The 18,186-nt window shown below is 43.9% G+C and overlaps 1 protein-coding gene across 3 annotated transcripts in view; it reads right to left on the bottom strand.

Annotated features, from left to right (window-relative positions):
- Positions 1–18,186, bottom strand: part of LOC140915797 (protocadherin alpha-C2) — a 362,081-nt gene that overhangs the window by 310,393 nt on the left and 33,502 nt on the right. The window contains exon 1 of one of the 3 annotated variants that reach the window (XM_073356103.2): positions 8,596–11,105. The exons of the other annotated variants lie outside the window; for them this stretch is intronic. Within the exon in view, the coding sequence (XP_073212204.2) occupies positions 8,596–10,968 (2,373 nt within the window). The 5' untranslated portion in view covers positions 10,969–11,105. Of the gene's footprint in view, positions 1–8,595; positions 11,106–18,186 lie in introns of those variants that run through there. 3 annotated transcript variants of the gene reach the window in all.

Genomic DNA, 18,186 nt, shown 5'->3' with positions numbered 1-18,186 from the left:
TTTCCAAACATATGTTAATGGAATGAAGCCCAAAAAATGTTTCATTTTGTTTTTCCTCTCTCTGATGACTGGTAGTGTGGAAACAGAAAACCGTTTTCTTTTTTAAAAAAATCTGTCTTAATTCCTTCCTGTTTGTGTCCTAGTCCTAGAGTCTGGAAAGATCGGAATCTCCTTCTCCCCACGTCCCCAAATCAGAAAGCACCAGTGGTTACTTTTACAGTTAACTATTTCCTGCAATGCTTCTTCGTGGTTCTTGAAAGCAGTAGAGGCTCCAATGAGAATCCCTTCCAAGTCCCTCTGGCCATTTTCTGGCACACACAACTCTTTTCTTCACAAGAACCGCTTTCTCTCATCCCTTTTATTCTTTGGGAATTGCTCCCTCCGTTCAGAGGACCACGGGAGTCCTTAGCTGTGGGAATCCCAGTTTCTCTCACAATTGGAGATCTGATCTGATTTCCATTTCCTCAGTACTACTTCTGTATCAGCGCCCCCGTGCAGGACACAGCTTCGGAGGAGGTAACTTCGAGAAAATCCTCATTCAGTCTCGTGCGTTGGTTATCTTCCTATTCCCACGACCATTAAAATTATATTTTCTCTAAAATATTGCTGGTATGGGGAGTGTCATGAATACGTTACGCTCTGGCAAGGATTTGCGCAAACTATTTTTCAACTGACAGCTGATTGTGCGTGTCAAGATGAGAGGGAAAGTGTCTTCCATAGTATGCAAGGAATTCTACTATGTCGAAGAAGTTGTCATGTATAGAAGACTCCATTCTGGGGGGTAGGGGTGGGAAGTCGTTATTGGCTGGTTTAGCTTTGAGTTAGTACATATTCTAAAAGTAAATCACAGCTTAACCCAGATATTATTTTCTGTTGTGAATAAAACCCAGAAACAAGCATTAGTCTAGAACTAGGTGTGTTCCTTCCATTAGTAGCTTGGATGCTCTCAGTCAAGTTCCTCTTAGAAGTTGTGACTGCTATGTTACAATGCATTTACAACCCCACAATTTAATTTAGAGCCAATTTCTATTAGCCTTTATTTATTTCTGTAAAACAGAATTTCTATATGGAGCTTTCCGAGACCATTGCAGAGAAATAAACGATGCAATTTAAAAGTCATAGATTCTCTGGTAGATGCATCTGCACTGACGATATTTATTTTGTTTCCTTCAATATCAGATTGTTCTGCTTACACTGATTGTTCTGCTTACATTATTCTGGTTCTCAGTAATTACTGCATATTTTGTAAATAACCTAAATGTTATAGTGAGGGAAAACCTGCTGAATAACCCAAGGTAAAATAAAAAGGGAAAGAGAACATTCAGATTAATATCTATCCATTCCCATAATCCGATTTTACTTCTTGTTTACTATCAAGTAGAAAAAAGGGTGATCATTCCTGTAATCCATGGACTCTATTGTTAAAATGAAATCTCGCTTACTTGCAATTTCCTTCTTGGGTGGCAAGTATGAGATCAATGACTTATGTTCAAAAATCAATCCCTAAAATTCAGTGTTTAAAATGAGACTGACCAGCAAAAAAATAATTTGAGAAATGAAAGCCAAAATAGGGGAAATAAAAGGTTAAAGAATATGTATATACCTTAGGTAATTCAAGTTGGCAGAGCCTGATTAAATTCATCCTAGGGTACTTAAGGAACCAGCTGAAGCAATCTTGGAACCATAAGCAATTATCATTGAGAAGCAGAGGACTGGTGAGTTCCCGGAAGACTGAAGGAGGGCAAACATAGTACCTATCTTTAAAGTGGGGAACAAAGAGGACCAGGGAGTTTCAGATGAGTCTGCCTAACTGCAATACCTGGAAAGATACTGGAACAAACTATTAAACAGTGAATTTGTAAGCACCTGTAGGATGAAATGGCCAGCATGGATTTGTAAAGAACAAATCATGCCAAACTAATCTAATTGCCTTCTTTAGGGGTTTACTGACCTAGTGCATAGGGAGGAAGAAGCAAGTTACATATTAGGAAAAACTTTCTAACTGGTCTACACTAAGAGTTTATGTCAAATTTAGCAGCATTAAATCAAATTAACCCTGCACCCGTCCACACAACGAAGCCATTTTTTTCGACATAAAGGGCTCTTAAAACCAATTTCTGTACTCCTCCCTGATGAGGGGATTAGCGCCGAAATGAACATTGCTGTTTCAAATTAGGGTTAGTGTAGACGCAATTCGAAGGCATTGGCCTCTGGGAGCTATCCCACAGTGCATCATTGTGACCACTCTGGACAGCACTCTGAACTCGGATGCACTGGCCAGGTGTACAGGAAAAGCCCCGGGGAGTTTTGAATCTCATTTCCTGTTTGGCCTGGCGAGGTCATCAGTACAGGTGACCATGCAGTCCCAGAATCAAAAAAGAGCTCCAGCATGGACAGAACGGGAGGTACTGGATCTGATTACTGTATGGGGAGAAAGAAAAGGAGTACTTGTGGCACCTTAGAGACTAACCAATTTATTTGAGCATAAGCTTTCGTGAGCTACAGCTCACTTCATCGGAGAGGAACCCCTGCTATCAGAACTACTTTCCAAAAGACGAAATGCCAAAACATTTCAAAAATCTCCAAGGCCATGAGGGACAGAGGCTATACCAGGGATGCAACACAGTGCTGCGTGAAACTTAAGGAGCTCAGACAAGTGTACCAGAAAACCAAAGAATCAAACGGACGCTCCGGGACAGAGCCCCAGACATGCTGCTTCTATGCTGAGCTGCATGCAATTCTAGGGGGGGCCGCCACCACTACCCCACCCCTGTCCATGGACTCCGAGGATGGGATACTCTCCGCCATGCCTGAGGATTTTGCGGATGGGGAAGATGAGGAGGAAGAGGACGAGCTTGAGGAGAGAACACAGCACATCGTTCTCCCTGACAGCCAGGATCTTTTTATCACTCTGACTGAAACAGGGGACTGGAACACATGACTTATGAGGAGAGGCTGAAAGAACTGGGGATGTTTAGTCTTCAGAAGAGAAGAATGAGGTGGGATTTGATAGCTGCTTTCAGCTACCTGAAAGGGGGTTCCAAAGAGGATGGATCTAGACTGTTCTCAGTGGTAGCAGATGACAGAACAAGGAGTAATGGTCTCAAGTTGCAGTGGGGGAGATTTAGGTTGGATATTAGGAAAAACTTTTTCATGACGAGGATGGTGAAACACTGGAATGAGTTACCTAGGGAGGTGGTGGAATCTCCTTCCCTAGAAGTTTTTAAGGTCAGGCTTGACAAAGCCCTGGCTGGCATGATTTAGTCGGGGATTGGTCCTGCTTTGAGCAGGGGGTTGGACTAGATGACCTCCTGAGGTCCCTTCCAACCCTGATATTCTATGATTCTATGAAATACCCTCCCAACCCAACCAAGCTGGGGAAGGGACCTCTGGTGAGTGTACCTTTTTAAATATAATACATGTTTTAAAAGCAAGCATTTTTTAATTATTAATCAGCCCTGACGACTTGGGATGCATTTAGTGGCCAGTACCACTACTGGAAAAGTCTGTTAACATGTCTGGGGATGGAGCGGAAATCCTCCAGGGACATCTCCATGAAGCTCTCCTGGAGGTACTCTAAAAGCCTTTGCAGAAGGTTTCTGGGGAGAGCAGCCTTATTCCTTCCTCCATGGTAGGACACTTTACCACACCATACTAGTAGCAAGTAATCTGGTATCATTACATGACAAAGCCTGGCAGCGTATGGTCCTGGCGTTTGCTGGCATTCAAGCAACATCCGTTCTTTCTCTCTCTGTGTTATCCTCAGGAGAGTGTTATCATTCATGGTAACCTGGTTGAAATAGGGGAATTTAACTAAGGGGACATTCAGAGGTGCCCATTCTACTGGGCTGTTTGTCTGTGGCTGAAAAGAAATCCTCCCCACAGTTATCCACACGGTGGGGGAGAGGGGCATTGGCGCTGAGCTGTTCACATTTGGCTACCAGGGGTCTTCCCTGATACCAGCCATGCGGTGCGGGGAGGGGTAAAGCGATCATCCCAGAGAATTGGATGGTGGGGGGTTTAGTTTGGTTTCTGCGGCTGCATGTTAACACGAAAACCGCAACACTAAAGGGCCAACTCAACGGGCTTTGCTTGGTATGGGAAAGGAGGGCGCTGCTGTTATGAAGGTTGCAGAAGCCGAAAGACTATGCTGCACATTAACATGAAAACCGCAGCACTAAATGGCCAACTCAATGGGCTTTGCTTGGTATGGGAAAGGAGAGCACTGCTGTTATGAAGGTTGCAGAAGCCGAAAGACTATTGCTTACCATGGCCGCCTGCAAGCCTAATTCTGTTGCCTGGCACTGCATATGTGATCTCTAACACCAAAGCCGCAGGCACTCAATATAAGATGCAAAATGCGACCTTGTACAAAAATCACATGTGCTATGTAATGTGAATAGTGTTGTTCACCGTGAAAGAGTATAGCCATTGTTCTGTAAAATGTATCTTTTTAAATACTTCACTCCCTTTTTTTCCTCCAGCAGCTGCAAATGTTTCAAGCCTCCCTCCTCCGTCCCAAAGGCTATCTCAGATAAGGCAGCAAAAAAAACCACAAGCGCCATGAAATGTTCTCTGAGCTCATGCAGTCGTCCGGCACTGACAGAGCTCAGCAGAATGTGTGGAGGGACACAGTAGCACAGTACAGGAAAGCGGCCAATGAACGTGAGGCGAGGTGGCGGCAGGAAGATCAGAGGAGGCAGGATGCGATGCTGGGGTTACTGCGGGATCAAATGGACATGCTCCGGCATGTGATGGAGGTTCAGGAAGGGCAGAAGGATCACAGGGTGCCACTGCAGCCCCTGTTTAACTGCCCTCTCACCTCCCCAAATTCCATAGCTTCCTCACCCAGTTGCCCAAGAACGCGGCGGGGGGAGGCTCTGGGCACCCAACCACTCCACCCCAGTGGACAGCCCAAGCAACAGAAGGCTGTCATTCAACAAATTTTGAAGTGGCCTTTTCCTTCCTTTCTATCCTCCTCCCACACCCCACCCAGGCTACCTTGTGAGTTCTCTCTCTATTTTTATAATCAATTAATAAAGAATGGTTTTTAAATGATAGTGACTTTATTTCCTTTGCAAGCAAGCTGTGATCAAAGAGGGGAGGGTGGGTGTCTTACAGGGAATTAGAGGCAACCAAGGGAGTGGGTTTTCATCAAGGAGAAACAAACAGAAGTGTCACACGGTACCCTGGCCAGTCATGAAACTGGTTTTCAAAGCTTCTCTGATGCGCAGCGCTTCCTGCTGTACTCTTCTAATCGCCTTGGTGTCTGGCTGCGTGTATTCAAAGGTCAGGCGATTTGCCTCAACCTCCCACCCCACCATAAACGTCTCCCCCTTACTCTCACAGAGATTGTGGAGCACACAGCAAGCAGCAATAACAATGGGAATATTGGTTTCGCTGAGGTCTGAGCAAGTCAGTAAACTGCGCCAGTGACCCTTTAAACGTCCAAAGGCACACTCTACCACCATTCTGCACTTGCTCAGCCTATAGTTGAATAGCTCCTTACTACTGTCCAGGATACCTATGTATGGCTTCATGAGCCATGGCATTAAGGGGTAGGCTGGGTCCCCAAGGATAACTATAGGCTTTTCAACATCCCCAACAGTTATTCTCTGGTCTGGGAAGTAAATCCTTTCCTGCAGCCGTTTAAACAGACCAGAGTTCCTGAAGATGTGAGCATCATGAACCTTTCCCGGCCATCCCACATTAATGTTGGTGAAATGTCCCTTGTGATCCACCCCCAGTGCTTGCAGCACATTGAAAAGCACCCCTTGCGGTTTATCAACTGGCTGTCCTGGTGGTCCAGTCCCAAGATAGGGATATGCTTTCCGTCTATAGCCCCACCACAGTTAGGGAATCCCATTGCAGCAAAGCCATCTACTATGACCTGCACATTTCCCAGAGTTACTACCTTTGATAGCAGCAGCTCAATGATTGTGTTGGCTACTTGCATCACAGCAACCCCCACGGTAGATTTGCCCACTCCAAATTGATTACCAACTGACCGGTAGCTGTCTGGTGTTGCAAGCTTCCACAGGGCTATGGCCACTCACTTCTCAACTGCGAGGACTGCTCTCATCTTGGTATTCTTGCACTTCAGGGCAGGGGAAAGCAAGTCACAAAATTCCATGAAAGCGCCCTTACACATGCAAAAGTTTAGGAGCCACTGGGAATCATCCCAAACTTGAAACACTATGCGGTCCCACCAGTCTGTGCTTGTTTCCCGAGCCCAGAATCAGCTTTCCACAGCATGAGCCTGCCCCATTAACACCATGATCTCCAAATTGCCGGGGATTGCGGTTTTAGAAAAATCTGTGTCCATGTCCTCATCCCTCTCGTCACCATGCTGCCATCGCCTTGTCACCTGGTTTTGCAGATTCTGGTTCTGCATAAACTGCACGATAATGCGTGAGGTGTTTACAATGGTCATAACTGCTGTGGTGAGCTGATCCGGCTCCATGCTTGCCATCCTATGGCATCTGCTTGGGCAATCTAGGGAAAAGGGCGTGAAATGATTGTCTGCCGTTGCTTTCACGGAGGGAGGGAGGGAGGGTTGACTGATGACATTTACCCATCACCACCCCCAACGAATTTTTGGCACCATCAGGCATTAGGAGCTCCGCCCAGAATTCCAATGGGCAGTGGGGACTGCGGGAACTGTGGGATAGCTACTTACAGTGCACTGCTTGGAATGTCGATGCTTGCCATGGTACTGTGGATGCACACCGCCGAATTAATGTGCTTAGTGTGGATGCATGCACTCGACTTTATACAATCTGTTCCCAAAAATCGACTTCTGTAAAATCTGAGTAATTTTGTAATTAAGGTCAGGAACAGGCTTCCAAGGGAGGTTGTGAAATCCCCATGATTGGACGTTTTTAAAAACAAGTTGGACAAACATCTGTTAGAGATGTGTTCACTTGGTTCACCACAACCCAGGGGCTGGACTTAATGACTTCTGGAGGTCCTTCCAGTTCCAGCCCTACATTTATATGATTATGCTACAAATAACCATTACTATTATCTTCATCACCAGGACTCCGCATTTCTGAAATATCTTCTCGTGCACTATACATAATAAAAAGGCCTCTTACTTCAAGACTGAAGCAACCAACAACTGCCCTGGATTAAGAAGAAGCTTCCCAGAGGCATGCTAGCATTTGTCACTGGAATTTTACACCTTCCTCAAGACATCTACTAGTATGCTACTGTGACAGTCATTGGTGTGATCCGATAAGGCAGTTCCTATGCTTCAAAAGAATAAGGTGAAAAATCATCATAATATGATATTTATGAATCAATACTTAGAAACTGTGCTTCCCAGGATATGAGTTATTCCTACTCAAGCCAATAGGAGTTCGTTGTTTCCTACAGGTAGAGGATGGAATGCCATTGGAATACCTAATTACTTTGGATTTACACTAGTGTAATCAAGATACGGTCCTCTCTTTCTTTTCACTACTACTTCTTCCCACTACATCAGTAGCTGAAATTTCTGAAATCTAAACCCATAAACTTATAGACGTTCCTAATATACATTTGCCAGATCTTACCATCTCCAATTAATATATATTGAGCATTTTTATTCAGGAGGACAGCTGAAATTCAATGCTTCAGTCTAACACTTAAAACTATTTTTCACCATACAATATTATACAATTGTGTTTGCCACTACACTAGTGCCACAGTGTTGAGATAAAGAAACACCGTCCACCATAGAGTCCAAACTCTCATCACTGACAGGAATACTTGCCTCGTTGTGAGAATTTTGCTACAAAATTGCGAAAATAGGAGATGGCAACATATTATTTTTCCTCCAATTGACTGTAGGACACTGAAAAAACGTGAATGTTTGTATTCCTAACAGGAGCCTTCATCTTTCTTATGAGCTGCAGTCTCTCCATTTCTTCATTTTAACTAAGACTGAAATTCAGTCAGGGACTGAAGGAAAAACAGCAATGTTTTCATTAAGAGATGGAAAAGGAAATCAAGCGTCTATTTTCAGATTACTAAAATCGAACTGGAACACTCCTTGAAAGTGACAGTCTGTTCAAACAATAAATAAATAAAATCTAGCGGATCTGACAACTCACAATCAGAGCTAATTTTTCAGAACTTTAAATATATCCTGCTATTGCACGGTTTGAGTTCCTAAGAATCAAACCACACAGAGGCTGAAATCTATTTCAGCTCGAAATTAGTGCGAAATAAAAAGCGTGATTTTCCTGCAGACTTTAAAGAAAAACACTTCCGGGTTACATACTGATTAAAAGTAAAAGGTAACACTAAAAAGAGAAAATGTATTTAAAATATTAATTTTCATTATTAAAAACAATCTACCCAAGCCTCAGGACTGAACCCTCCCCTTAAATTTCACCAAAGCTTCAGATCACTCATCAGAAATACAAAAATCACGATTGAGCATCATTCATTTCTTGTGAAACCATTAGATATGTCCTTAAAAAAATAGCGATTACTTTCAAATGTCTTTATTTTAAAAGCCATCTCAAATAACTATTTACACAAAAAGCAGGAGATACTATCACAGTCTTCTCTGAGAGACTACTCGTGACATTACTTCCAGAGACTTACCTGTCCTGCTGCATTTGGTGTGAGCTCCTGCTGTTTCTCCTCCCAATTTTCCGAAGAGTGAGGGAAGTTGGGGCTGAAAACCATGAGGTCATTCTTGGCGGAGACTTCCCCGACACACAGGTTCCGGCTCTGGCGCTGCGAATAGGACCAACTCCCCACCTCGCTCGAGCACACCACGGTGGCTTTCCCAGGACCACACATCACTTCCGGACCCGGGTGGCATCTCAGGCCAACGTACACGACAATCACCAACACAAACAGCCCGGACAACGAGCAAATGGCGATCGTTAAAGACACGTTCATGTCGACCAAGGGCCCTTCGCTCCCGACCCTTTGCCTCGAGTCCCATTTCACAGCCTGCGGACTCTCCACCAGGGACAGGCTGACCGTGGCTGTCGCTGACAGCGCCGGCTCCCCATGGTCCTTCACCAGGATCACGAGTCTCTGGCTGGGGCCGTCCGCTTCCTCCAAGGCCCGCGTGGTGCTGATCTCCCCGCTGTACACACCCACCCGGAAAGGCCCCGCAGTCCCGGCCTCCTGCACTTCGTAGCGAAGCCACGCGTTGTAGCCGGAATCCGCATCCACCGCTCGGACCTTGCCCACCACGTGCCCTGCGCCGGCCGACAGCGGAACCAGCTCGGGCCCTGGCGACCCGCGGCCGGAGCCAGGCGGGGACACTGCCGGCGCGTTGTCATTTTCATCCAGGACGAAGAGCTGCACAGTCACGTTCCCGCACAAGGAGGGGAACCCGGCGTCCCTCGCGCTCACCTGGAACTGCAGCACTTGCAGCTCCTCGTAGTCAAAGGGCTGCAGCCCATAGATGTGCCCGCTCTCCGAGTGCACCGAGATGTAGCTCGACACGGGCTGCTGCTCTCCCACACTGCGCTCCACCACCGAGTAGCTCACAAAGGCGTTTTCCCGCACGTCCGGGTCCGACGCCGACACGCTCAAGAGATGGGCCCCGGGACGGTTGTTTTCCTTCACAAACACAGTGTACACGGGCTGAGGGAAAGCAGGGGCGTTATCGTTCACATCCGCGATCGGCACCAAAATGCTGCTGCTGGCCGAGAGAGACGGGGCCCCTTCGTCTCTGGCTGTCACCAGGATCTTATATTCAGACACTCGCTCCCGATCCACGGCCTCCGCCAGCACCAGCGAGTGATAATTCTTAAAGGTGGAGACGAGCTGAAAGGGCATGTCCGGGGGGATGGAGCAGGTGACTTTGCCGTTGTCTCCCGAGTCTCGGTCGGAGACGCTAATAAGAGCCACCACTGTCCCCGGGGGAGCGTCCTCCGGTACCGGCAGGGAAAGGGAAGTCACGGCCAGCTCAGGGACGTTGTCGTTCACGTCTAAAACATCTATCAAAATTTTGCAGTGTCCAGCCAGTGGGGGATTCCCTTTATCTTTCGCCTCAACGCGAATTTCATATACATTGTACACTTCAAAATCAATTTCTCCTTTTACTCTGATCTCACCAGTATTTGAATTTATACTGAACAAGTCTCTTCCATCAGGGGGAAGATGACTAATGAAATAATAGGAAATATCCTTATTCGTTCCCTCATCCAAATCTGTGGCGTTGAGGGTCATCACTGATACACCATTAGCTGTATTTTCCAATAATTTTATTTCGTAGACTGGCTTATTAAATTCAGGCGCATTATCATTGGCATCCAGGACAGTGATGAGGAGTTGAACTGAGCCAGTGTGCTCCGGTTTGCCCCCATCAGTGGCGGTGAGTAATAAATTATGCACAGAGGTTTCCTCTCTATCCAGTGGTTTCTTTAAAACCATATCTGCAGATGTGGTTTGATCATTTTTCGTTTGCAAGTCTAGAGTGAAATGTTCATTTGGGCTGAGTGTATAAATCAGCAGAGAGTTTGTACCAATATCTGCGTCAGACGCGCCCTCTAGTGGGAATCGAGAGCCCGGCAATCTCGATTCTGCAATAAATATATTTAAGCCATTCACAGGGAAAACAGGAGCATTGTCATTTATATCCTGTATCTCCACTTCCACGTGAAATATCCTCAGGGGTTTGTCCACTATCACCTCCAGGTCAATGGCGCACAGGGGGCTTTGGCCGCACACCTCTTCCCTGTCTACTGGCGACTTAACAAACAAAACGCCGCTCTGCAAATTTACCTCAAAATAGTCTCCCCTGCCTTTGGAGACCATCCGGAACATTCGAGACACCAGCTCCGACACCTCCAGCCCCAGGTCCTGGGCCAGGCGGGCCACAAAGGCGCCTTGTTTGGATTCCTCCGGCAGGGAATAACGGACCTGGCCGCTGCCCACCTCCCAGGCCGTGTGTAGCAGAACCAGCCGCAGCAGCTGCCCGGTTACCAGGGAGTCTTGCCGGAGAAGAGCCATCGCGGGCGCAGAATGTTTCCGATTCAAATCTGATTAGCTAAGAACTAGCCGTTCTATATAATATTTTTGAGCGACCCTGGAGGACGGTCACAATGCATTCCGTCCCCTCTTGTCGCATCCAGTATGATCCGTTATTCTGAGACTGGGGCAGCCAATGTTTTCTTCCTCCCAGGGCGGAGCTATGTTTCTATTTTCCTGGGATAACGCGGTCTTTTAGTAGACAGCGCCACAATGTGGTAAATGTGAGTCACAGCAACAAATTATTTTTTTCGTATTTATATTTAATGCATCTTTGAGAATAAATATTTTCATGTTATTTATACTTAATCTGATTTCTGATCATTCTCATATTATGTGTGTGCATAGAAAAATCTGAGTGAATGATGTTGTAATAACCGGGGATAGACTAAAGGAACTTTCTTTCCCCCAATAAAAGAAATATTGAAATATTTAACCGTAAAGCAGATATAAATGTAAAACGATAATATCTATTTTATATTTTCCTCGCTCTCCAGTACTCAGAGTGTCCACTTTTTATTGATGGAAATGGGAAATGCCACAAGCATCTCATTTAACTTTTTAAAAATTACTTTGCTAATGATTCTGGCCTTTTCTTTACAAAGAGATTTGAGCTCTGACGTTTGAAAACAGGAGTTCTGTTCTCTACATTTTGTTTCGTTTTTGAAACCCTCCCTGATTTGCTCTATCCGACCTCATGGGTACTCTGAAACTCTCGGCTTCTCTCCTCCCCACTCCTTCATTCAAACCTTAATGAAACACCATTGACGTTAATAAGATTCTTTCACTAATTTTAATAAGCTTTGGTTCATTCCCGATTTCCTCACATTCCGTCCGCAATCTTACCTCCCCAGCTCTATCCTCTAGGAAGTCTTTGTATATGTCTGTCCCAGTGACTCTCCATCTCTAAAATCTCATCTATAACATTTTTCTCTTTACTTTTTAATTTATCTTTCTTTTTTCTATTATTTATTATTTAACTCCGTAGTGGTATAATTTACCGTAACCCTGTAAAATGCTTTGGGGCACACGAAGATAAATGCAGTGGAAAATAAAATGTTCTTTTATTGTTTCCTGGGTTACTGTTTATCATTTATTGAGCGAGTGTCCAGCATTTGTCATTTAGTAGAAGGAACAAGAATTTTAATTGAGAGTTAAATTTGTTACCAACAGCTAAACTGTGAAACAACTAAGATTTCCGCTTTAAAAAGATCAATTTGTATTTCCTACTAATAACAATTAACTTTTAAATAGAAGTTCAGCTGGTACCAACAACAGATCAGTTTAATCAAAGAAGATTAAATATATTTATTTATATTTTATACTATGCCCAAAGCCATGGTATCTAAGCGCCTTACAAAACTGATATATGTGAGTGGATTACAGGCAGCCCTGATATTTTGTTTCTCTTCCTTGTCCAGGGATATAAAGGATCAAATGCACTTTTCTCTTCTTTTCTTTGTATTCTTGTCGTTCCTTGTATTTCTATTCTCTTTCTAAGAGAAGACAGAATAGTAGCGTTGAGTTGTTTCGCTTTTGTGTTTGTGCATGCACTTGCAAGTGCAAGTGTGTGCGTTGGTATGAATCAGCGAGTATGTGATGGGAAGGTTATATCAAAGAGTTGGGTCTTGTATTTTGTCCTGAATATGATCAGGGCCCTTGCAATCCTCAGCTCTTCAGGAAGGGAGTTCCCTGCTCATGAGCCAGCAAAGGTTCTGTTTCCCATTCTCACTGTTCTTACTCTTTACATCAGGCATTTCATCATCCTAGAGGATCGCAGCCATCTCGGGAGGTTATGGTCACAGAGGGAGAAGCGACCTTTCAGATCCCAGCTCACTGAGAGCTTTGAAGAACAAAATCAGAAGCCTAGTTATTCTGTCAGTTGCACAAGCGTATCTCCTATGGAAGCGCAGTAAAGGGGAACTCCATCCACCCACCCGACTAGATGATCGCGCCACAGGACTTAAAAACTTGATCTAATAATGTCCAGTGCGCTGCCAATGCAGAGCTACGATCCAACTGGCGGTTGTTTTTCATCAGCCGGGCTGATATATTTTGCCTCATAATGAAGAGGACGAGCAGCAGTAGAAGCTGCGCTGGTGGTAATGATTAGCAAGAGGATGGCACTGGTGCGAGCGGTGGAGTGCAATACATGCGCATAGCGCTTTGCAGGCAATTTAAATGCACCGGCGATGTGCCAAGGAGTTTACAGTCCATTTCAGAAAGTAAGTATGAAACACAGGAAATAGTTATAATATCAGGTTTAGCGGGCACAATATCATGGTGGAGATGAGTAATGGGAGGTTTTATCAAATGAAAGGATTCAGGCAGCATTTGCAGGGCCAGTTAGGCAGAATTGTAGGATAAGAGTCTCGATGCCTGGATGAGAGGATGGTGTAGGGAGAAGTGTTTTAGGTTTATTAGGACCCGGGAAAGCATTCGGGAACAGAGGAGCCTGTACAGGAAGGATGGGCTCCACCTAAAGGAAAATGGAACTAGATTGCTGGCATATTAACAAAAAGGTTGCAGAGGATTTTTTAAACCCTAAGGCCTGGGGAGGAAACAACAGGTGCAGAGGAGCACATGTGGAGCTATCCTTTGGGGATAAATATATTAAAGAGGGGACTCTACATCCTAGTAAAGAGGATAGGAAAGAAGTTGGTAAAGGGAAGGTAGGAGCTAGTGAGGAACAGTTAAATGTAAGACCATCTTATTTAAATGTAACATATGAAGGCAAGCCACTGAATATTGACAAAATGTACAAGTGCTTTATATACAAATGACTGAAGTATAAATACTAAGATGGGTGGTTGTCAGGTACTCCAGTATCTGACATTATATAAGGATACTGATACAATAGCCATTGGGGAAACTTGGTGGAATGAGGATAATCAGTGGGACATGGTAATACCAGGTGCCAAATACACAGGAATAGCAGAGTAGGTTACACGCGTGGGGGAGTGGCACTATATGTGAAAAATGCATAGAGTCAAATAAAATAAAAACCTCAAATGAATCAAACTATATCATACAATCTCTATTGATAGAAATTCCATGCTTGAACAATAAGACTATCAGGAGGACTACACTACCGGCCACCTGATCAAAATGGTGACAGTCACTATGAAATGCTCGAAGAGATTGTTGGTAGTCCATCACTGACAATGATGATGATGATGATATTGTCACAATTTTCTCTTAAGTCCAAACCTTGATGCACAGAGTCAGACACACTGAGGGCATGGGAAGTCAAATCTCTGAGGTTTGATGATGCAGCTTTGTGGCACTTTGCACGTGCAGCCTGGAGACGATTTCGTCAATCCCACTTGAACCTGTTACATGCTGATCTTGTTAGAGACCACCAGCAAGCCTGTTCTGAGCCACCTGTTCTGAGCCATTTCCTTGAGTTCTTTGAGATTGATGCCAGCCCACTGGAGATTTCTCCTCAGGTTATCTTTGAAGCACTTATATGGACAACCTTCTTTCTTTTGCCTTGACTCAGCTCTCCATACAAGATCTGTTTTGGGAGACAGTGGTCTTCCATTCTGATGACATTTCCAGTCCACCTAAGTTCTGCTCTGAATCGTATTTCCTGAATGCTGGTTGTGTTTGCTCTCTCAAGGATCTTAATATTCGTCTCTCTGTCCTGCCAGCAAATGCTCATTATTGAGTGGATGGAGCTCATGTGAAATTGCTCAAGCTGTTTACTGTGCCATCTAGAAAGAGTCCATGTCTCAGATCCTTACAGGAGATATGTCAGAGCCACTGCACTGTAGATTTTCAATTTGGTGGAGAGACAAATGTTGTGTTGGTGAAAGACTTTTGTCTGGAGTCGGCAGAGGGCCTGGCTGGCTTTACTGATGCTGGGGGCATATCAAAGGAACCATCACTTGAGATGATGCTGCCCAAATACTTAAACTGATCCCCATTTTTCAGCTGTATGCTTTGGATGAAGATGGCTGGCACTAAGGCATTGGAATGAGATTCTGTCTGGAACAAGACCTCTGTCTTACTGAGACTGATGGTGAGGTACATACATACACTAGATTAACTATACATACACTAGATTAGATACATACACTATTAGATACATACACTATTAGATACATACACTATATTAGATACATACACTAGATTAACATACATGTTAATCTATACATACACTAGATTAACTGTTACCACTCAAGAAAGAGATCTTGGAGTTATTGAGGATAGCTCTCTGAAAACATCCACTCAATATGCAGCAGCAGTCAAAAAGATCTAACAGAATGTTAGGAACCATTAGGAAAGGGATAGAGAATAAGACAATAATAGATAATAAGACAGTAAATATCATAATACCTCTTCACATAACACAAGAAGTAGGGGTCACCTGATGAAATTAATAGGCAGAAAATTTGAAACAAACGAAAGGAAATACCTCACACAATGCATAATCAATCTGTGGAACTCATTGCCATAGGATGTTAATATAATGCTTTTTGCACTGACTCAAGAGTGTGATTACCAACCTCAGGGCAGACTGCTAGGAAGCAGGGCGCAAACCCCAAATTGGTTGTGAATTCTATACTTAGATTTCACCAATCAATTATTCAATGTGAACTCCTCAGGCACCGTAACAGCCTTAACATGGAATCACAGATAGTCCTTTGGGAACTCCAATCTATCTCACGACCCTGGTAAGCACACATTTTTTAATAGATGGTCCCTGACACCAACAATCACAAAAATATTCAGGTTACTCCCAGTCCTAAAGGACCAGTCAAACAGCAAGTCAATTTCACCTCAGATCTCACACTGAAGGCAACACTTGTAGCCAATCCTATAATAAACTATATAAAGATTTATTAAATAGGAAAGGGAAACTAGAGAATTACTTACAAGGTTAAAGCAGGAAAATATAATTACACAAATGGGTTACAATCTTAAATTTCAAAAGCTAATAGCAGCATCTATAATAAGCAAGTTCTACTTGTGCTTTAGGGCTAACCCAGGCTAAGCAACTGGGGATCTGTTGCTTATATCTAGAAAACTTGCTTCCCAGAGTCCAAGCAGAATACTGATACCTAGTTCTTTTTGTTTGGGGTTTTACCCCCTCCTGTCATGCATTCTGAGCTGCAAATTCAGCTGATGGGAGGACTCCACCTTCATGATTCAGCTTCATGGTGGGAGGGGGAAGCAGAACAACAAAGTATTTTGTCCTCTTTAACATCCCACAATAGACCATCTAGTGTCAATGAACCTTTCCTGTTGGGAAAGACATAACTCTTTCTGTTGCAGATCACACCAATTAGTGTCTCTCTCTTATGTCCCATAACTCCTATTTTTACACTACTAACACAGAGGTGAGCCAGACTGATTCCAGCTATGTATTTGTCAATGTCCAGCTGAGACTTTGGGACCTTGGCATAAGCTGTCACCTGGTATACTAGCATCACAATTGTGAAGGACAAAAGTATAACTGGTTCAAAAAAGAATTATTTAAATTCATGGAAGATAGGGTCATCAATAACTATTATCCAAGATGGTCAGGGATGAAACCCCATGTTCTGAGTGTACCTAAACCTCCAACTGCCAGAAGCTGGGGCAGGATGGCATGACAGGGGATGGATCACTCAAAATTGCCCAGTTCTATTCATTCCCTCTGAATCATCTGACACTGGCCACTGTCAGAAGACAGAATACTGGGCTAGAATGACAATTAATCTGACCCAGTACTTTGAGACTACTGTAATCAAATATACATAAATGCCAACATTACAGTCTTATTTCACTTGCAATTCCACACCAACTTCCCATTTTGCAGCAACTAGTGAAACCAATGCAGTTAACTTCAGGCAATAATTAGGAACCAGGGCACAAGGAAGACAACTCCACACAACTTTAAGAATCTTTGTTGACTTTTTTGTTGGAAGATATATTTTAGAAGTTTGAAAAGGCCTTTCTATTTTACTTGACAGTTTCCTGATAACAGAACTGTGCATGTAACCAAGCAAGCGGGGGAGAGGAGTTTGGGGGTGGTAGGGAGAATTTTACTTAGATTATTTCACTTCACTTCAGTGGGAGGAGAGATGCACTGATCATCCCCTTTCTGAAGTTCAAAAGTATTTTTGATGGGATGGAGAGTTGCAATTTCTTTGTTAGGTCCCTCTCAAGAAATTCTTTGAGCAGCTGTCTTGATGAGAGCACAGCCAGTGACCAACATTTAAAACTGCTATCCCTCAATTTCCAGATTTATGTAATGCTTCATGCAATCTTTACCTATCAATGGCTAATGGACTGCATTTCATCATTCTTTGAGTCTCAATATCTCTGCTCAGACTCCTTCTAACATGTAAACAGGGGAGGCAGGCCCTATGTGCCTCTCCTGTTATCAGGAAAGTGTCAAAGGGTTTAACAATACTCCTGACTACTCAAACCTACAGAGGCAGTTCATAGTCAAGATTTATTGGTGACTCATGGGGATAAAATTTAGACAGTTGCTTTCCCCTTCTTATTTTTAAAGATCTTGTATAGTGTGAAGGCTTTTTGTTTAAAATAATCCCAAGGATGTAATACAGAGTAATATTAATAATAATGGGGGTGCAGTTCAGCAAGAGCAGAATTAAAAATAAAATAGCAAAGAGAGGTGCTGAGCAAAGGATGGTGTTAACAGCGAGGTAGGGAGGAAAGTATTAAATGAGGTGACATTACACAGAAAGCAACTGGAATTAAAAGCAACAAGGATGAAAGGGAAAAGGAGGCAAAAGATACAGAGATGATACCAAGCCCATGTGATGTGGGAAACTGTGGAGCTCTCCACAGTAGGAGGTCCTATTCCGCTCTTAGCAGAGCATGGATGATCAAGAAGTGTATCTAGAAATACTTTACTTCACTTCCGGCTTGCTAGGAAACTTCCTTCCTCCTAAGCAAGGACCTGGCCACGGTGATCCATGTATATGCATATCTAAATTGGATTACTGTAATTCACTGAATCTGAAAATGAAGACAATGAACTGGCTCCAGCTGGTACAGAATGCAGCTGCCACCGTTCTCCATAGCTCAGACCATCCGGAGCACATCAAGTCATGCTCAAATCCCTCCACTGGATGCCAGTCAGTTTCCCATGCTAGTTTAAGGCTTTGAACGTAAGTTTCAAAGCAATTAATGGATCAAGCCCTGGCTATATCAAAGACTGAATTTCAATCTGTGAACCACTAT

This window comes from Lepidochelys kempii, chromosome 8 (assembly GCF_965140285.1).
Source record: "Lepidochelys kempii isolate rLepKem1 chromosome 8, rLepKem1.hap1, whole genome shotgun sequence".
Classification (NCBI taxonomy): domain Eukaryota; kingdom Metazoa; phylum Chordata; order Testudines; family Cheloniidae; genus Lepidochelys; species Lepidochelys kempii.
This window is presented reverse-complemented; position numbering and strand designations above follow the sequence as displayed.